The sequence below is a fragment of the Macaca fascicularis genome, chromosome 1 (assembly GCF_037993035.2).
Source record: "Macaca fascicularis isolate 582-1 chromosome 1, T2T-MFA8v1.1".
In the NCBI taxonomy this organism is placed as follows: Eukaryota; Metazoa; Chordata; class Mammalia; order Primates; family Cercopithecidae; genus Macaca; species Macaca fascicularis.
In genome coordinates this window covers 71,810,843-71,833,026 of record NC_088375.1, presented here as the reverse complement: position 1 = coordinate 71,833,026, position 22,184 = coordinate 71,810,843, and the positions used below count along the sequence as shown (strand labels likewise).

Below are 22,184 nucleotides of genomic sequence, written 5' to 3'. Positions count from 1 at the left end.
TTCTAGGGTGTTTATAGTTTTAGGTTTTACATTTAAGTCTTTAATCTATCTTGGGTTAATTTTTGTGTAAGGTGTAAGGAAGGGGTCCAGTTTCAATCTTCTGCATATGGCTAGCCAGGTCTCCCAGCACCATTTATTAAACAGGAAATCCTTTCCCCCTTGCTTGTTTTTGTCAGGTTTGTCAAAGATCAGATGATTGCAGATGTACAGTCTTATTTCTAAGTTCTCTGTTCTGTTCCATTGGTCTATGTGTCTGCTTTTTGTACCAGTACCATGCTGTTTTAGTTACTGTAGCCTTGTAGTATAGTTTGAAGTCAGGTAGTGTGATGCCTCCAGCTTTGATCTTTTTGCTTATTATCATCTTAGCTATATGGGCTCTTTTTATGTTGCATATAAATTTTAAAGTAGTTTTTTCTAATTCTGTGAAAAATGTCAATGGTAGTTTAATGAGAATAGCATTGAATCTATAAATTACTTTGGGCAGTATGGCCATTGCCATTTTCACAATATTGATTCTTCCTTATCCATGAGCATGGAATGTTTTTCCATTTGTTTGTGTCCTCTCTGATTTCCTTGAGCAGTGGTTTGTAGTTCTCCTTGAAAAGGTTCGTCACTTCCCTCGTTAGCTGTATTCCTAGATATTTTATTCTCTTTGTAGCAGTTGTGAATGGGAGTTCATTCATGATTTAGCTCTCTGCTTGTCTATTGTTGGTGTATAGGAAGCTTGTGAGTTTTGCACATTGATTCTGCATCCTGAGACTTTGCCGAAGTTGCTTATCAGCTTAAGAAGCTTTTGGGCTGAGATGATGGGGTTTTCTAGATATAGGATCATGTAGAAATGACATTTATTATGATGTGGTGTGTTCTTACATATTGTGTGCATGCATGCGTGTGTGTGTGTGTGTGCGCGCTTTGTAGATACACGTAAAGATATATCACTTTTTTTTTTTTTTTTTTTTTGAGACGGACTCTCGCTCTGTCGCCCAGGTTGGAGTGCAGTGGCATGATCTCAGCTCACTGCAACCTCTGCCTTCCAGGTTCGAGTGATCCTTGTTCCTCAGTCTCCTGAGTAGCTGGGATTACAGGTGTGCACCATCACACCTGGCTAATTGTTGTATTTTTAGCAGAGATGGGGTTTCACAATGTTGGCCAGGCTGGTCTTGAACTCCTGACCGTGGGTGATCCACCTGCCTTGGCCTCCCCAAAGTGCTGGGATTACAGGCATGAGCCACCATGCCCAGATGATATATCAACTTTTTAAAAAGCACAACAGTGGAGTTATGTTATCTAAAAATATTTCTATATTTACTTTTCAAACCCCACAATATATTATGAATAACTTTCCACTTCACTTCATAGCTATAGCTCAATCTCAAACTTTTAATTGATGCATAATAGTCCACAAACCATGGAATCAAAATACAAATTTACACCTAAAAGCACAAATAAAACTTTTTTTTTTCTTAAAGCAGGTATAATTTTGGAGTGGTTGTGGTGACACAACAGGGAAACAATTATTCTTAGGGTTAGTTCTACCCAATTTGAGTTCACCTTAAAGAGGCATAAAGTCACACAATTTATTTCAACACTTCACCTGCTGATGATATTTGGTTTGTCTACAATTTTCCGTTACTACGTATAAACCTGTAATAACTATTGCTGACCATGCAGCATAAAATGTAGATTTATTAATGGAGGCCCACCTGCTTCAGACTCCAGTTATTTGTGACTCTTCCCCATTCAGTCATGGGCAAGCCCTGTTTCTAGAAGGGATGCATACAGGAAATGCAGGGAACAAAGAAATCAAGGTTTTGACCACTTAAATATCTAAATAGGGTCTTAAAACTCAGTGTTGAGAAAATAGTATTGAAAATCAAGGCTTTTAATTTGCTAGAGCATGGCTTTTTTGTGTGCATAATAAAAAGAGTGTTTTTAGTTTCAAAAGTTTTAGCACCAAAGGAATCAAGGCCTAAAGCTTAAGCCAGGGGTGTCCAATATTTTGGCTTCCCTGGGCCACATTGAAAGAAAAAGAATTGTACTGGGCCACCTATAAAATACACTAATACTTACAATAGCTGATAAGCTGAAAAAAAATTAAAATATTAAAAACAAGGAGACACATTTCATGTATTATTTCTGCCAAAGAGTCCTGTTGCCTATAATGGCAACTCTCATAAGCTTTATCAAATTGCTTGGGGTTAGCACTGCCCAACTCAACACTTACCCTACTTATCCTTTCCTTTTAGAATGTAAGCAAATAGGTTTTAATTTTAATTCAATATTTCACAAAATAAAAATATCATGATTCCGTTTATGTAGAATGAATGGCCTATCTTTAATTGGCATTACTTTGCTGGATTTTTTTTTTTTAATTCTTCTTTATTTGAGTTACTGAGGGAAGTCCTTAAAGCTGCACGAGATGAATCTGGCTTTTTCCAAAAACTCAGAGTTCCAAAAAAGATATGTTCAAGTAAGATAGGGCCTCTGAGTTAGGCAACCTTTCAAACTAAAATGGCTGAAGGAGCAAAGGCTTTTTGGCCCTAGTAAAATAAAAAATTAGAAGACAGTAGCACATAGTGATTGCCCAGTAGCAGATACCTGACAGCCTAGAAAAGAAATATTTGCTTTCACCATTATTAGATGTTAGAAAAGGCAAATCAATCTATCAAGAAACTTTCTCCTGCATTTCACTTAGAAGCAAGTTCAGATCTTTCTTCAAATCAGCTTGGTACAAGTAATGAGCCCTATTTGTAGTATAATATTATTTTTACTATATATGCTGCTGGACTGGATTTGATTATGTTTTGTATTTACATTAATACATGTGGACTTTATAAAGAAATTGAGTTATATATAAACAGTGCACATATGTGTATAAATTCTGTATGTATGTGTAACATGTGTACTATTTATACAATGTAACTTATTTTTGAATAGTTGATAGAATTCACCCATAAAACTCTGAAGGCCAGGTGCCTTTGGGGAGAAGAGAGGAGTTTTAATTTGATGTTTGTTTTGTTTTCAGAGTAACTTTAAAATTTTCTTCTATGGCCTTGATTCTCTTAAAGGTTTTTGCTTCTGGAGTAAATATTGATACCTGTATTTTGCTTAAAAATGTATCCACTTTACTGAGATTTTTCACATATGTAACCACACTGTTGATTCTACAAACTCCTAGATGTTAAGTGAAGAAAAGACATCAGTAGTGCTCCATTGGTAAACTATATGTTGTTCATGAAATTTTCTAGCAGGAGATAACTACACTCAGATGCCCATGCTCATATTATGCTTGGACACATGCACATCTACCTTCTTTTGTGCCAGACTTCAAGACTTGCTCAGTCTTACTGTCAGTTGCTGAGCCGTGAAGGGGAATTCAGGGAACACATTTATTTATTTTTTTTTCTGGTTACTGAAGATTTTTCCGTTGTGAATAATCGGAAGTATGACCATTGATTTGGGGAATTATTTCCCAACAGGTCAAGGGTAACAACAATGACAAGAAATCCATAACTTCAATTTTCGTGGTCTAGAGCTACTTATACCAAGGAATTTCCAATACCAGCAAAGCACAGAGTACTATTTGCACAAGCACTGGGGAAAACCCAGTGCTTTCTACACTGGCAGATTTATTTGCAGAGACACAGGCATTTTTTCCAGGGTGACTGCCAAACTATCTCCTGAGCCTGTCTAGCTAGCACCTGGGAGACTCAGCAGGGGGCTTTGCAAATAATACCCTCCCCTTTGCCAGGATTGAGGCAGCCTAAGTGATTCTGTTTCAGTGTGCTATGGCACCTTAATCTTTCTAAGCTGTCCCACTCTTATCCTGGAGCCTAGGCAAGCATGGCTGGCGGAAGGTGTGGCCACAGCAGCTATAGGCCTGAGGCTGAAGGCAGGGGCCTGGGGAAATGGCAAGAGTAGGACAGAAGTTTTTAGTTCCTGCTGCACTTCTGTGTTCTTCAAAATTTGAATGTCCTGGGAAGTTGGAACGGGTGTGGGTGTTTAAGCTCTTAGATCACAACTTAAAACAACATGGCAAGGTAACTAAAACCACTGACTGGAAGAGAAGAAAGAGAATAGAGATTCAGTACAAACCAGGTGCCAGGCTCTATGCTGTTACCATGGTGCAAAACTAGTCTCTTTTTTAAAGGTTTGATAGAACTCACATGTGTTATTATCTGTTTTAATTTTCCTGTTCATCCTTAAAGATCTCTTACCCTACCCAATGAGAGTATTAAGTTGTGTTGTTGAGCAGAGAACTCCTTTCTTTAAATGAAGGTTTGGTAGAATTACTTGTTACTTAGTACTCACATTCTTACATAGAAATCTGTTTTATTATACTCAAAGAGATCACTGTTTTAAGCAGAGAACTCTTTTTATTAAATGAATATTTTATTATACCTCAATATAAAGATGAAGCTCCTTTTGTTGAGGTCCTAATCTTGTGGCCTCTGAGATAATAACCACATTTCTCTAGAGATCTAGGGAATAAAAGCCACGGGGTTAGGTTATCTCTGAAATATCTTCAGTGATAATAATTTTTCTTTGAAACCAGAAAAACGAACCAGGCTTTAGTGGAGAAGTGTACTTCCTCCTCTGTGTTCTTATGAATGATTTTTGGGGGGATGTAGAAGTTCTCTATGATCATGGGCAGGAAGTCAGTCCTGGAGACAGAGGGGAAGGAGGCCTGGGAGACAGAAATGCCTTGACAGACCATACCACCTTTTGGCAAGATGCAGCCAGGAGCAATACCATTCAAAAAGCCTGGCCTGATGTTTGGTAGGGAAGGCCTCCAGTCCATAATGACTCGCATTCAGGTGACCTCAGACCTAATGCAGAAGCAGTAAAAATGTATTCTTGTACACTGCTTATCTTTTTATGAATGTACCAGTGGTAAGAGAAACATATCAAGTCAGTGATATCTTAATGTTAACTTTGGTAGACGGCTTGTTGCTGTGAACAGAGGGAGGGCTGGGGCAACCCAAGAGCACCAGATGCTTGGCAAGAAGCAGGGACAGTTACCCAAGAGAGAACCAATCATGAACAGAGAGAGAAGGATCTAGAGTCACATTTGGCTATCTTCAGAATTTTGCCCTTGTCACTTAAATTGCCTTCTCATGAGAAACAAAAACATCCTAACACACCATTTTCCTGGCAGATAGGAATCCTTTGGTGAAAGTCAACATAGTGAACACACTGAGTCTAGCAATCCTTTAGCTCTCATAATTATTTCAATTCTCCTGAGACACTGAAGCATTAAGTGACTTGCTTAGCTTTCTCTGGGTAGGCTGTGTAAAAAGTTTTGGAATTGAATGGATTGGAGACAGGTCTCCTAACACCCAAAGCAATGCTCTCTTGATGACTTCTTTAGTTTCAAAAGCTACTTTTTAGCTTTTTATCCCAATGTAAAGCCTCCTTCTACCAAAGGGTTATATCTTTGGTGAGGGAGTAGAGCACCATTTATTTCTTCAGTAATCTTTCATAAATTTGTTTAGTTATTGTATCTGTTATTTTCTAAAACGTATCTGCCATTTTCCTTTGTACATCCTTCTCTTGTATTTTATGCCTTTTAAAATTCAGGAATGTTCATAGACCCCAGAATTTGGCAGTACATGACAAACATTTGATGTATTTCTATGACTTTTATTCAGGGGCATCTGTATGTCACCTCCGCATGTATTAACAAATTAATTGTAAATATGTGCTGATTTTTAGCCTTGCTTTTAAGGAAAAACTTGTTAATTTTAAAAAATTACTTTAATGGAGAGAAAAATGAATAAAACCAATCTTTTCTTTATTACGAGTTTGAGAAGCTTATACCAGGGCACTGGTCACACTGACATGCTTGTGGAACAGGGTTTGTGATGACGGCTCAGATCAGTGTTGAAGGTGGTGCATTTTATTCCAGACTAATGACACCAGATAATTTAGAGTCACAAAAGTAAGGGCTTTAAGGTATATTTTTAATAAACCTCCTACCAGAAAACATTTCTACCTGCTGTAACCTCTTAGTGATTTGGTGCCTATGGAAATTATCCAATCTGGTATAAAGCAGATAACTGTCAAGTACAAGAAGATGGAGGAGTCACTACATTCCTACAAATGCCTTTTCCCTTCCAAGAGATAGTGGAAGTAGGGAATTTTTTTTCCAATCAGGGAATGAATATTTTGGCATGAAGGACTTAGGCATGCTCTTTTGCACAAGTTAGTTAGGAAGACTAGAATTTAAATATGTGCCGTTGATAGGAAAAAGAGCTGAAAGTGGAAAAATGCTATTATCCTCTAATAAAGTTTTAATATTGCATTGACTTCAGGCACCCTTGTGTCAATAGGGTCAAAATATAAAGTTTTCATCATTAAGGGGAAAGCAAAAGAAGAAATCTGAGAGATGATGAAGACTCAGTCTGCAACAGCATGTACAGACTCAAGCAAGGCACAGCTGCAGTGAGTGGTGGATGATAGAGTCAATCTCAATAGCAGGTGATTTCTGCTAGTTCCTCTTGTTCTTAATTTAAGAATAAAGGAGACATGATTTTAAAACAAAGTGAAATAGATAAAAGAAATGTTCAATAGCCATACAACCAATGAATGCTCTTAGTACGGAACATGCTGCCAGTCATGTCAAGAGAAACATTTTAGAAAGGTTTTGAAAATTTGCATTAGTACTTAGTTCTGAGTTCATCCACAGTAAGAACAGCGCAAGCCCTGAATCCCCATATTTTAAGTAATGTATTTGCCATTCTGTGACTTTTGGGAACATCTTTTGTTGTTTTAGAATCATTCAACATTAACAATTGTTGAATTAAGAGTAAAATATTACTTTGAGCTGAAGCTTTTTTTTTTTTTTTTTTAAGTTTGAGGGCTAAATAAAGTTAAGCCTGAAAGAAGATGTTTCCGAGAGAGAAAGTCAAGCAATTATTCCAAGCATCTAAAGTAAAAAATGTTGTTTCTAGGAGTTGCACTTTAGGCTAACAGAATTAAGAATTGTAGAGAAAGAAAATCTCCATACGCCTACTGTTCTACAATTGGATACAGGTCCCAAAATTAAAAGTCACTCATTCTTTAAGAAAATCAAACGGCACTGAGCTTGTAATGTATATTTTATTTTGCACAAGCTTGCATATATACTGCACATACATTCAGTTTAAGAGGAGATGGAAGGCACACAAGGCAATTGGACTACTGTATCCTTTAAGTGGTACAAAGCAAAAGGTAAAAGTTTGGAGAGTATACAAAAGCTTAAAACACACAAAGTAAAACCCCTTTCCCACCCTCCCCACAACAACTTTTTTTTTTCCTGTTTTAAAATTTAGTAGCTGCCAAACTAATTTTTTAACTTTTCCTTTAAAATCAATTGTCTACTGCACCTTTTTATTTTCTTTTTAATATGGACAGGGAGTCTCATTGTGTTTATCATATCAATTAATATTACAGTACATCCTTGGTAATACAAAATTGTACACCTTCATCAAATAAATTAGGATAAATTAAACCAATAAATTATGCAAAGTCTTCAGAACAATAGACAACAACAAAAATTCACAATTGAAATTGCCTCTAGCTAAAAAAAAACAAACAAAAATCAAAAATTGACTTTATCAGTTCAGTTATTGTACTATATTCAAATCAAAGGGTCTTTATTACAAAAAAGAGCTTAATAATGCTATTTACAACATATTGCTAAATAATATAAAGGCAGTGTTTTGTCACGGTTTATACTATATACATATGAGAAATGGCTGGGACAATATTGAGGGAAGCCACGACCTTTGATTCTTCTAGGTAGCACTGAGACCAATCCCAAATACATTTTTTTCTTAGTTCTAAATTTGAAGTGGTAATATACAATTTTAAAATGTTTTCTCCCCCTTTTTAGGGGAATTGAATATTAAAAAAATACAGAATGAATACATTTTCATAAAAGAAGTTAAGCTTGTTTGCCTTTTCTGCTTATGTTTGTGCATTTTGAGGGGGTGTCAGATTTGAGAGAGGGCTCAGTGAAAAGACTCAAAGTCCAGACACTTCCACATTGTGTTATATTCTTAGAAGGATAATTATAAGAAGATGCAAAGGTTAAATACCAGTTTTGATCCCAGCTCTGAATATGAGCATTTTAGCTTTAGTTTTATAGATGGTTTACAACCAACAGATCTACAGAAAACAAAACTGCATTTCCTTCAACATAACATTTAAGTGCAATACGGTAACTGCTTACTCATATAAATCAGTTACATTTTTTAAGGGGAGCTTTTTGAAAACAATGCTTCTTGTAATTTGCAAACACAGAGTTTGTACCAGAAGGAAACATTTGTACTATTCACACCAATGAATACGCTATAATATACATGGCAAAGAGATTTTTGCACTGTCTTCACATATACACTGCTTCTTTCAGGGGAGTCTGTAAACTACTCTTTCTTTCATAAATTTATGATTGTTCCTGGAGGACATCCTATTTTTTAAAGCCCCCAAATCATTAGCTTTATGACAATGTGTGTGTGTGTGTGTGTGTGTGTGTGCACGCGCGCGTGCCTGCATGCCCATGTGCGCGCACGGGAAGGGGGGTGTTACTAAATGTCTTCATGTACATAGAAAAAGAAATTTCATAAATTTACAGAAACTGCATTACCCTTGCCCTTGACATCTGATAAAAGAGATTGTTAACTTTTAAAAGGAGAGAGCAGGATTTTCAAGAATGCTTTCAACTGTCTGTACAGTCACTGTAGTGTTCCTAGTAAATTCGACAGATGTCGTGAGAATGTAGTTATTTATTAAAATCTCATGTCTTACATAATGACAGCCATGAGGTTAAATATTTACATTGCTTTATAAAAGTTCCCCTCTTGCTTTAGTGTTTTTGTTTTGCTTTTTTTTGTTTTAATTTTTTTAAAATGATATTCACCCACATCCCTAGTACAGTAACAAAGATTCTGCAAACATAAAACACTTTAATTAAATAATACTCGGAGGCACAAAGCAAACTTCAGGAATATGTGGGTGAACATTTACTTAAATAATTACTACATTCTAACATCTTCCACGTGTTTTACCAGTTAATGTGAAACGTCCTCATTAAACAGCCAGAGATACAGTAAGAATTAAATGTTTTGTTGCAAATAGAACATTCTTTTCACAAAACATAACAAATGTCTAAAATAGTTCTTAAATCTAGATAGGAAAAGGTAAGCTTTCCACTTCACACGCATATATATATGTATATTTTTACATGTGTGTATATGTGTGTATGTGCTTTTATGTTCACACATCTGCACACACATATATAGCACATGGTATGAAATATTGCTTCTATACTACTTTTCATTAGGCTAAGAAAACACAAGATTTGCACCACAGTTACAAAAAATTGGCTTCTACAAGAATTTTCAAAACTCGAATGCTGCTCAAACAATTGAGGAAAAAATAATTTGCGGTATCAAACTGTTCTAAAAATTCTCTTCTTCAAAAACGTATTCTCCCGCTTTGTTTTAAAAAGACACAAAATATGCATAGCTATCAACGTTATGTCAAACAGCCAGAAAAAAAATCTAGTGTTTATTGCAGCTGTAGTAATTGGAAATAAAGTCAAAAAGATGAAATCGAAAGCCACAGAAGGCACAAGAACAATTGTACTTGTTGGGAAAAAACTGGTATTTTGAAGGATTTTTTAAAATCCCCCCCGCTGGTGCATTTTAGGTCTAGGCACAGACTATAACCTCAAGCGTATACGCAAAAATAATTTAGGGTTAGCAGAAAATAAGTGGTAGTGTGGTTTTTCAACATGGACTTTAGACTTTTTTTTTCTTTTCCTATGTAAACTGTCCCTCATCCTTTACCCTCCCACCATAGAAAGTTAACTTTCTCCCAAGTAGCCAATTTTCTCTTGGTGAGAGTTGAGCTAAGATTTCAAAGATGGTGATTAAAAAAAAAAAAATCAAACTGTTAAATAGGAATTTGGAGAGACAGGCTTTTGTCATTTTCCAGTGCACTTGGGAGGCACACGATTTTTATTTTGAGAGGGAAAACCACCAGAAAGCATAGTGATAAATTTCTATTTTCAGAACAAAGAGGTGAGTTTATCCTCATGCTGCAATTTCTACTCTGAAATAATTTCTATGCCTCAGTGAACATTGAGAGGAGATTATCAGTAGATAAGGGCATCAACATTTGGTTGCGAACACACATTTTTGCTTAATTTGTCTATTTAAATTAGAAGGGAGGGGAAAATAATACTAAAAAAATCCAAATAAGTCTGGAATCAATATTGAACTCGCCCCAGATCAAAAAGATACCTAGCAATCTGTCTACATAGGTGAATACACTACAGCTTTGCCTTTTACCTTGCAAATGGCAACACAATGTTGATATGAATTACACGGAACAGCAAAAACCCAGTGGTGTACTGACATGAACAAGGAAGGCCACACTCTTTTAAACAAAGCCACTCAGAAAAGTGTGACTACAAGTTGGGATCGCTTCCCTACTTTGTGCTGATTGAATTTTTTCTTCCCACTTTATTCCAATGTCATGATTATCCAAACTTGTTTTTGTTTTAAAGCAAGTGAGAAAAATAACAAATTGGATCTAATGACTCTGTGCATTAGTAGAGTGTGAGCTGGGAGATGTGTGAGGCCGCGGGTGCAGAGTGAAGTGGCTGGTGCCCCAGCCCATGCGGCTGCACCCTCTGTCCACACTGCGAGGCCCTGTTAGTCCCCTGGATGGTGCAGGGCATCATAGGACTGCACCGTTTAATTTAAAGTCAGCAGGTTTTAAGGCTTTGTGCTGACAATAATTGAGTTCATACATTCCTGTCCATCAGCAGATTTATAAATGACGTTAAATTACAGCGATCGGGTCAGCTAGTCAGTCACATGGGTCAAAACCTGTATTCTCCAAAGTCAAATGTAATTCTTATTAAAATTGAATTAAAAAATGGCATTTATGTTCTATATGTTCTAAATACCAGATTTGTTACTGTGTCATTTTAGGAGGTGTATATCAAATTACCTAAGGGGAAGGAGGGGTCTGGAAAACAGTTTTAGGATGAACAATGAATTCTTACTGCATCTGCACACAAAAACCCACCTAAGAAAAGAAGTGTGAATGCCACAATTTTTTTCAATGCAAGTATGGAACACTGTACATCATTGAAAAACAGGGAAAAAAAAAAAGGAAACAGAGGAGAACCATTGAAGAAAGCATAAAATAGCAGCTAGCTTTCTTACGTGTGCTGGAATTGTGTCTTTTGGGTTAACCCCAAATTTTCCTATGCTATACACTCTTCTCACATTTTGGTCAATTCTAGCTTCTGAATTGGAAGAGGCATTGCTTTAAAATGTTATACCTAAAATAAAGAAACACTGAGTTAGACTGTCACCACTTTGAATACCCATCAGGAGAGTGTGGCATTGCATGTGAAAATGTATGTGTTCCTCTTAGGAGATGAAGATCAAGTCAGCTAACAGCTGTCAACAAACTTCTAGTGTAGGCAAGAATTTTATGGCCAAGTTGGGCTTTTCTTTATTCCTTACTGGAAGAAAGTATTCAGAAAATAGCATTTTAGGGGAAAAAAGTGTTAAGTAAACAGAATCCTTTTAAGCATATAAACAAAGTTGAGCAGTGTAAATTTGAAACTTAGTGCCTTTTAGTATCTGAAGCAAAATGATAACAAGTTATAGGATTTTTCTTTATGAAGAATGATGTAAGCTCACTTATGAAGAAGAACCTATTGTCGACTTTAGAGAGGTGACTAGAAGACCAGGTATGAATTTCCAGTCTCATCTTGAGAGAGCTGGTTTTGTGCAAAATTGCTTTGCCTCCAGAAGAAACTGGTACTATTTTCAGAGTTTGCCTCTTTTCTTAGAAAAGGCTTGCTAGTGAATATGTTTCTTTTTTAATTTGGCCTTTTGGGGTACTTTGGAAAAGTGAGCTGCTCATCTGTCACTGGCATTATTTTTAAACATGTAAGGAAAAGCTACTGATTGAGTTCAAACCAAACAAAATACTTAAATGTATGAAGTGGTTTCATTAAATTTTCAGACCTTCTTAGCAGTAAAAACAAGAGACACATCACTGTCTGTAGAGTTGTGCTGTGTCATGGGTTTTCCTCGGCCAACCGCCATTTGCAATAAGTCATCAATCAAGTGGATGCATCGTTAACAAATTCCCTTCATTGCTAATAGAGACTTTACACATGCCAACATTCTTCTTCCCTGAAAATTAACCCTATTTTAAGTGTCCAAATGTTAAGGGCCTTGGGCAAAAGTAAACTAAAGGCAGAAAGAAAACAACCATCCCCTTGCAATGGAAAACAAAAGAAAATGAGAGAAAGGTGATGAGGAGGAATTACCAGCTGATTTCATAACAGATCCATGCCTCCCATACACATATATATGAAATCAAAATCTAGACACATATAACTTGGACATCCAAAGGGGACTGCTACTCTTCATACATTCAAATAGAGTTGTCGAAATTTCTACTCATGAAGCAGCTCTTGTAGGCAGTTCGGGGATTTGAAAATCTCAGGGACTTCACTATCCAGCTTGCAGATGACCTTGTATATGGCCTTCTTCCAGGAAGGATCAACATCTTTGCCTGCGATAATGGCATTGAAAAACTCCCGTAATGTGATCTGAGCAACTTCCAGGAATCTCTCTGGAACCTGCTGATACAAGGAGACAATGGCATTAATAAAGTTTTCAGTTTCAAGTCTACAGTTATTCCAAGGAAACTGAGCTAAGTTCATTCTTGCAGAAAGGGGCTTACATTGCACCTGCATTTTCTAAAAATGGCTGGCTTCTATTCTTTTATGTAAAGTCATTATATATAGTAGCATTGTGATGTGGGGTTGACAGCTTTGTTTTAAGAAGAGTGTGTGAAAGATCCATGCAGACCTATTGAAAAACTAGGATTTCATTGTGGATAATTAGGATAGGAATATGGGATGTGACTTTTGGGATTCCTCACTTCATTAAATAGATGCTATCCAGAAGAAAGTCTCCAATTAATTTTTCAGAATTTGAATCCTATTTCCTTTTGATTGCCATTATGAAAACAAAATATGTTCTCAAAATAGAATAACAAATAGTTAGGCTTCTTTATAAATTAAACCCATGCTTTAAATGAAGAAAATCTTCTAAAATCTCAGTTATCTGTTTGTCTCAGAGGATTGTTGACTCAGATGCTAAGTTGTATATTAATCTGCAATATAAAGTACTCTCTACATAAAGGAGTAAAATAATGACATTAACATGAAGTCACAAAACTGATCCTAAAATATTGCATCAGAAAATACTTAACCTTGAAATTAGAATTGCTCCATAAGAGAGTGATTTATTCAGCTGATAGTAATAATACAAACTAACATTTTTTTGAGTATTTACTACTTGCCAGACTCTGTTTTATGTACTGAATGTGAATTATGTCATTCGGTTCTCCCAATCTCTCTAAAAGGTGTTATTATCCCAAGTACACAATAGAAAACTGAGGCTCAGAGAGGGTAAGGAAATTGCTCAAGGTCCTTATCATTCAAAATAAACATTCACCAACTATTCATTTTGGAACCCCAATTTCTTAAGGCTTTTCATCCACAGCAATTAATATGTATGTGTGCTGTGTGTGTGTATGTGTGTGTATTCTCTTAATTACTTATTTAATAATCTGATATCTTGATTAAGGAAAGCGGTAACTACTGATGTACTTATTTAGTGTTCTTTGTAAGTTACTCAGAGTAAAGTATGGTCTATCTATCCCCACACCAACACAATAGAATCACAGAATAATCCATGAACTCATAATTTTCCAAGTACGCATTGACACTTAGTAGATTTATTTTAGTGGGGTACTTATACACCAGTAAAGTTTCATTTTTACATTAAGTGCAGACATATGAGGACATAAAGGTACCACAGGTATACATATAGCAATATTTATCTACACATATACAAGAGATGAAAGACTTTTCATCTAAGTTCAGACATGCCACTTACCAAAGTAAAAAGGAGGTATTGTAATATTGAACATGTTTCATCTCTTTCTTCCAACCTTGGGTGCAATGTACTTTTTAATAATAGTAGTAACTGGTAAAGAAAACCAGAATCATCACCCGACATCCCTGTTTTTCATGTTTAAAATTGGACAAAGAAGTTCATTGTTCCCAATGGCAAGTTAATTGTTGTTTATAAAGAAATGTAATAACTCTGCAGAAAAAATGAAAGGGACTCCATTTGGGGCCAACCATTCTTAAGCTTACATTTTTAGCAGACCCTCCTAAAGACTTTCACACTGGCCCATTTCTTAGGACATAGTTCCCAGTGTTGCCTAGAAAATCCTTCAAAGTACCGCCTTGTCCACCATTAATGTGCAAACCCATACACCCCAAGGGCCATTCTCTGCTGAGAATTCATATGGATTTTCCACAGGCCTTTGGGTTATTTCCTCCCAAATTTCTTGCATACATGAGTATTTGTTAGAGGAGAGCTTAGCCCTCCCACTCACGTTATACAAATAAAAATTCATGAAGCAATCTTTTTTAGTACAGTCACCTCCACCCCCAAAGATAATCCTCCACATTTTATCAAATGAGCATCATTGAGGGAGGGAATGTGGCTGGAGAACAGTGAAGCCCACTCTCACTCCTTGGATTGGGACTGTTAGCCAAATGCTACAGAAACATAATCAGAGGCATTTATTTATTTATTTAGTTATTCATTTATTTATTTATTTGAGATGGCGTTTCCTCTGTCACCCAGGCTGGAGTGCAGTGGCATGATCTCGGCTCACCGCAACTTCCGCCTCCTGGGTTCACGAGACTCTCCTACCTCAGCCTCCTGAGTAGCTGAGATTACAGGCACAGGCCACCACGGCTGGCTAACTTCTGTATTTTCAGTAGAGACGGGATTTCAACATGTTGGCCAGGCTGGTCTCAAACTCCCAACCTCAGATGATCTGCCCATCTTGGCCTCACAAAGTGCTGGGATTACAGGCATGAGCCACCGTGCCTGGCCAATCATAGGCATTTATTAAAATAAACGTTTCAAGAAAGGTGATTTCATGGGCCATCGGCAATACAGCCTCAATGAAAAATCTACGTTCCTTGAACACTCAGGGATGCAGCATGACATGGCAGAGAGCTTTGAGAGGTGAAGGTGTGGGCAGCTGCCCCAGAGAAGCCAGAGAAGGCCGGAAGCCCTGCCCACACCAAGAACTGTACAGGAGGTCTGGGGAGCCAGGGACAGGGGAAGGGCAGGCATTGTTCAAGACTGTCAGAGGAGAGAGAAGAGGTACATCTAGAACATCAGCACCAGGGGAGGAGGGAAGTGAAGTTGTAGGATTTGCATGAGAACAAGGCAACTTCTTTGGGGGTTGTATGCAGTCTCCCCTTCATCATTTTTATAGTTTGCCATGCTTGTTAATGGGTTTTAGTGGGTTTTAACCTGTTTTAAATATTCCTTTCTTGTGGTGGTAATCATAGGCTTTCCTTTATCATCTTTTGCATTTGTGTCTTGATGCTGTTTAACTTTTTACCTACTCTTATATGTACACCTTATCATAAGGTGTCTTTAGATAAGGAGCCTCAGCAGAGTATCTTTTGCAAAGTCATTTGATAAATAGCTCATAGTGAGATCTTGCCTTCTGCTTTACTCCATTTTGCTCTAGAGTAGCAGTTACTTAATACTTTAAAAATACTTAAGACTTAAAAAAGGGAAGCTTCAGCCTGAGCTGAAACTCCATCTCTGGATGTTTCTGATGAAACTCCATCTCTACCAAAAATACAAAAAATTAGCTGGGTGTGGTGGCACGTGCCTGTGGTCCCAGCTACTGGGAGGTAGAGGTGAGAGGATGGCTTGAGCCCAGGAGGCAGAGGTTGCAGTGAGCTGAGGTCGCACTATTGCACTACAGCCTGGTGACGAGATCCCCATCTCAAAAATAAAAAAAAAAAAGGAAGTTTAAAATAATGGTAAAGTAAGGTAGAATTCAAAGAGTTGGAATAGATCTCAGAAATCAACACTTTATAGATGAAGAAAGCATGAGATTCTATGAGATGAAGAAATGATGAGATGAAGAGATTACTGTGAGGTAAGGTGTCTTTCCATTAAACGATGCTGGCTCCCTTTTAATGCTTTTTCAGCAATTTCTACTATTTATACGAGGCAACAAAACCTTGAAAAGCTGTGCCTCTGTAATCTTGAAAAATCACAGAGAAGCTAGTAACTTCAAAATAAATGGGAATGCTATAAAAGATGCCCTGGAGGAGACTTTGGTTATTGGGAAGAAATGAATTCTTTGTGAACAAACAAAATGATTAGTTAATGCAGTGCTTACTTTGAGGCAATACTCATGCAATGGACTGGGCTGGATAAAAGAAAGTTGTCATGAGATACTGAACGACTGGAGCAACTCATGTCTTTGGTGGCTCCCAGAGGCACACTTTTGGGTAGCAACTGATCTTCTGAGAGGGTGCCAGTGAATTTCATCCACACATAGAAACATTTCCCATGGAAAAAGAGACCTTTACGTCTGCTTGAAAACTCCCAGCTCCATTTAACAGAATAATGGGGGTACTTTCTAATGTTTTGTGGGAGCATCTCAGAAATCAGTCTTATCAGAATGATGTTGCCCATATTTTTCTGCACCTCTTCACACCTAATGGCTTTCCAATCACCAATAAACATCTGCAGAAAATCCCTTAGTGACAAGTAATCCCTTATCTAGGTTTCTTTTAATAGAACCCAACAATCTGCAGAATGAACCCTAGAGTATCTCCTCAGCATCAGGTGGTAACAGTCAATCAAGTCACTGGAATGCAAGACAATGCAGGCGGCTGGGGGGGGCTGCTGGCGGAGGAGGGGAGAAGGCCCTGCCTTTGGACATGCCACAGGGAAAAAACAAAAGGCTTCCAAAGTCTTTGGCTGGAACTCTGAGGCTATTGTGGGAGCTGCTTTGCCCAGCGTTCCTCAGGAGAGGAGAGTGGAAACTTTGTTTTGATAAAAAGGCATCCCAACCTAGGAACCTCACCCCGGATGGTCTTGCCTTGATATTTGGAGAACAATATAAAGTAATGAGGTACTTAAAGATATGCATAAATTTGAAGGGGGCTGGCTATCAGCTTCTACCAATTTCATCACGGTATGTACTTGAGTCTCCTCAGAGCAAACAAGAGCCTTGTGGACTTCCATGAAATGCGGAAAATGAGAGGAGGTTTTCAAGTCTGCCCAGTCCACAGCTGGGTTGCTTGTGTGTGCGCACACGTGCGCGCACGCGCACACACACACACACACACACACGGTGTGTTGGGTGGATGGTTATTTTGCTGTTCTTTTATTTTTCCATCGGAATGAGTGGCAAAGACACATTTTTCTCCCGTCTTCCTCCTCTTCCCAGTTGCTTTACCTTCAAGGATGATTTGTTTTATTAAACTGACTGTCCCTAGCCTCTGCAGTACATAATAAAAGCCTGACATAGCAGGCTGCCTGCCTTCTGTGTCCTGCAGATACTCATCATAAGTGTCAGGACATACCAAGGTTAGCGGTCACTGGAAGTGTGCTCGCTGGCCCAAACCTTGCCAAACGCTCTTGGCAGCTGAATGAATGTCACAGAGAATAGAAGGGGAATTACAAAGGTTAAAAAGAAGACAGCCTCTCCTATTTTCTGGAGACAGAGAAGCTGATTTTTCACACCTCTGAACCGTCCGTAAGCTCATTCATCAGCCTCTTGTGGGGGACCTAAACCTTGCCCCTTGCTCAGTTCTCCACGGACACTCCTCCATCCTCAGTCCCCTTTAAAAATTGGCCCTCTGGCCTCATTTCATCACAGAAATGATCTTCACTGAAATGGACAGAAAACAAACCAGGCATTGACTTCTTTCCCTAGCCACCCACCCCCCAACCCATAACCAAAGGCTCCAATGGCCTATCAAGCCTATCAATAGATTACAAACTTATCAAGGGAAATCATCTTTATAGTTGATCTTTTAAGCTAATTTTTTTTTTTCAAACTTGCTTCGATGGAGAAATGGAAAAGGACGCATGTGTACTGGCAGGCATGGCTAACAAATGGGAAAGTACAATCCTGCCTAGTATTTTGGTGAATTAGTTTGTGTGTGGGTTTTCCTTCTTCTTTCTCCTCCATTTTTTTTAATACTATAAAAGGGCAATAAAATGCTGACTGTAAGAAGACAATGTCAAGGAGAAAAGGGTACTGGTATTTTGGATACTCTTCACTGCTCGCCTTGGAGAGAGAGTTATTCTTGTCACAAACCCTTTTGTCTGCATCTGCTGACTGCTTGCCTGTAGCCAGCAGCATACTTTAACTGTTTTGTCACCTCCTAACATCACATGCATCAGCTGTTGGGCTTTTGTTACGGGTATTGTAGAACTAATCCGCTGTGGCTGTTCTACTGTGCAGTAAATAAAACAGAAACGGGCTTCTCAGACTATTCTGCATGAATATTTCAGATGGCTTTTACAACTCCGATTCACAAAATCAAATAAATAAATAACTCCCCCAGCCGCCCCCCAGCCCCTCCCCACACCCAGAAACAAAACCCCTCAATCTAGCCCCAGATGCCTCCAAGTCAACTGCATTGAAGGCGCTGACTTGTGCCTTCAAACAATTGTTTCAGGGAATTTGAAAGAACAGGGCTCTCGAAATTTTCACACCGTGGAATTCATATACAGTATTAGAGTTAAATATATCTAATGCTGACAACTAGGTAAGCAGCTCTGAAAAATTGGAGAAAGTTACTTTTTGTCCCTGTGGGCCTTTAAAAATATATAGGTAATGCCATGAAAAATACATAGTTAAGAGTTGCCTTGTCAAACTGCTTTTATTGTTTCCATCTGTATTTTTTTTCCTTCCACTCATCTGAAAGGGGTCAAAGGAAGATGTTTGTGCATTAGTTTATCCTAAGAGTCTTTCCAACCCTATGTAAGAGCAAAAAAGAAGAATCAAACTTTGCTGGGTTTGAAAAACTGAATCTGCATCATGAGCTCTTTGACAGTATAATGATGTACCAATCACACATAGGGAGGTATTTTTCTAGATGACTTTGAAGTGTCTTTGGAGAAGTTAAAAAGAGAATGGGCATCTGCACACGTGTGTGCACACACACATGTACACGAAAATCTTAGAGAAGGAGACAAACAGTTGAAGTACTTTCCCGAGCATTCATTCACCCTAGTGTGCACATGATTCCTCTAAACAAACTCTCCCATCCCTGCTGTTTGTTAAGTAAATATTGATCAAGGAGAGACCCATCTCCTGACAGCAGTGGCACAAGCTGGGGACTTACACTGCAGACAGAGTAGACTTAAATGGATAAACTCAGATGCTTTAGTAACTCCTCATAGAGATTATCAGATGAAAAGGCAAGAACAGATATGTTATTGCTGCTCCTCTTCACTGTCTCGCTCACACTAAACTCTCCTGCCAGAGGCAGAAAAGAGGAATCATGGAGCTATAAAATATGGTCACAAGATGCGGTTACTGAGGGTGTCCCTTTGCAGTCATGCGTGCATTTGTCCTGTGTGTACAGCCGGGGACTAACAGGCCCTTCAGAAGAAAACGAATGGTGCAGGATGCTATACATGGTGAATCCTGAGATTCTATTCCAGTGCCCTCTCATTCCAAGGGAGGATCAAATGGAAAAGCAAACATGAATGCACTTTGGGAAGCATAAAATATCATCCAAATATAAGGTGGTTTACAAGTTTGAGCCTTTAACGAGGAGCCCTAATTCCTGGGATGCATTCACTGTGATTAATAAATGTTTGCAAAGCATCGTTTTGAGAGGTGCTCTGAGGAGGTTCGCTTGGGTGAGTTTGTTGGCTGAGTCAACCAGTTTGAGAAAAGTTGCTTTGTGTTCCCTAAGTTTTATTTCGGCCATTTCATAATTATGAGTCAAAATCCTGCTTTCTGCACTGTTCGTAGCTGAATGGATACGTGTACTTCTCTGGGAAGGTCAGTTTTAAAATCATCTTTAGAGATTAGGTTTTGTGTATTGAACACTGAGCACCGTGGTCAAAGGGCAAGATGTTATATTTAGAGTTCCCAAACAGCTAAATGGTGTTTGAATTTTATTAGGATGCTTGTGTTTGGAAAAACTAGCAGGATCCAGGAGCACTGGCTGTGAAGTTGCTTTCGGGTACCTGCCGAGTTACCCCAAATGAGGCAGACGAAGGTTCTCCAGCAACATCTGGGCTTAGGACTAAAGTCTCTCTCCCTCTGGTGCTCCAGGTGGTATTCAGCTTTCAGGAACACAGAGGATTAGATTCGTCTAATACCCATGCAATTTGGGCCCACTTTCTAGTTACATGTTTTGCTGTTTAAATATGTGAAAAGTAAATGCTTGTAGGAAGTGGCTATAGTTCAAGGCTGTCTTAAAAAAAAAAACAAACCTAAAAACTATGTTTCCTTGGTCTAAACAAAGGAACACATGGTAATAACAGTCTGTATCTTTTTTTTTTTTATAAAGCTTCGAAAGAACAATGTTCTGTTGAGCAAAATTCAGTAGCATTCTGTAAACATTAATTTAAGGAAATCAATAGACTCAGTGAGCTAAAGCCATATTGCAAGATAAACTGGCCAGAGTGCCACTTTGTCAAATAGATTTTCGTTTTCTCGGCTAGATAAAGACAGTTTCAAAACGGGGTAGACGTGTTGCAACCAGGGTTTGAAAAGTATGTGGCCTTCAAACAGTCTGCTTGTTCCTACTACAAAGCTGGATAAACATACTTTAAAAATGATAAGCCTGGTTTAGAATTGATGTGGCTTTCAAATTTTACATATAGTAGATTTCTTGGTCATCTCACAGGAAAAGAATAAAACAAAATATCATGCATTCAGAATAGAAAATTTACTTAGGTGAAAGGGGTTAAATTGTCTTGAGAGACAGAGCTTTGGGAGCAGTTTCGGTTGATGCTTGACTTTAAAAAAATGGGAAGAAAGAAATCTTTATTCATGCTGACCTGATGGGCAATCGGCCTTCTTGCCAAAATCCCGAAGCCAAACTCTCTAGTGAGTTTGGGATCAGAGGTTTCAGCTGGTAGAAGCTGCTCTCGTTCTGTGCTCACCAGGCAATGTCATGTTAATGTGCGAGGGGGTGTGGGGGTTGGGGGAAGCAAACCCAGGAAAAGGCTAGGGAAGGAGCTGAAGTGATGAGCCACCCAATAGCTCCAAGGTTTTGGTCAGCCAGACCGAAAGAGTTGCAGGGATAATCCGAAAAGGTGGCAACGGGAAAGCAGGTCTCTCCTCCTGTCACCTACATGGAGCTCGTGGCAGTACACTTCCAAGTCAGACCACTTGACATCCTCCAATGCCACACCAGCCCTTATAAATGCTCATAGCAAACAGATATGACATGGTGAAAATGGCCCCCCGGAGGAAATGTAATAAAAAGAATGAAGAGTCACATGGAAACTGCCAAGGAGGGAGGTTAAGGATCTACCTTGAATGGACAGGGGACCTCCATGGAAAAGCATCACAGGAACTGACTTTTGGTCTGCAGTGTGGGGATCTGGGGGGCTGCTATTGGCCAGACCCCTCACACAGACTTCTCTGACCACAGCATGAATGAAGGGCAGAGATACACCCTAAGTATCTTCTTTGTTTTTCTACCTGAATTTGAGTCTTTGTCTTTTAAGAGTGAGTGTTTAGAAAATACAAAATTCACAATAAAATTTCTACAACATTATGATGTTGATAACATAGGTGTTGTTAAAATATTATACAATTATCAACAATGTGCTAGAGTTGAGCATTTCGAATAGTTGTGACTTTCAGGTAATAGAAAAGAAAGTCTTAATATCTTCTATTCTACGTTTAATCAATTGTGTATACATTTGAAATTCTGTAAGTATTCCATTGGCAATTCTGCATGTAGAGATCAAGATAAATAAAACCATCTCTTCCATAGCCCCAGTAAAAGATAGTACTAGCTTTCTAGGAGCACAATGACAAATGTCTATGAGAGACTGTCAAAATTGTTGTGTGAGGCTGAAATTTGGTCAGTGAACATGCTTAAAGTGGCAAGTTTATTTGCTCACACATGGAAGTCTTGTTGTTATACGTGTTAGAAAATAATTGTCACATTATTGGTTGTAATGAAGTAAATTTTCCTTCTCTCCCAAACTCTGCATAGGTCTTAAAAAGTGATTCCAAGTTTAAACAAACAGACAAATATGCAA

At 38.2% G+C, this 22,184-nt stretch overlaps 1 protein-coding gene across 6 annotated transcripts in view; it reads right to left on the bottom strand.

Moving 5' to 3' along the window:
* Positions 1-10,001: 10,001 nt before the first annotated feature.
* The window catches only part of PROX1 (prospero homeobox 1), a 50,551-nt gene continuing 38,368 nt past the window's right edge, over positions 10,002-22,184 (bottom strand). For 3 of the 6 annotated variants that reach the window (XM_065541624.2, XM_005540823.5, XM_005540824.5), the window contains exon 5: positions 10,002-12,664. In XM_065541624.2, coding sequence (XP_065397696.1) covers positions 12,476-12,664 — 189 coding nt within the window. In that variant the 3' untranslated portion in view covers positions 10,002-12,475. The remainder of the gene's footprint in view (positions 12,665-22,184) is intronic. The other 3 variants (XM_065541641.2, XM_005540827.5, XM_074036382.1) reach the window with 1 other exon arrangement.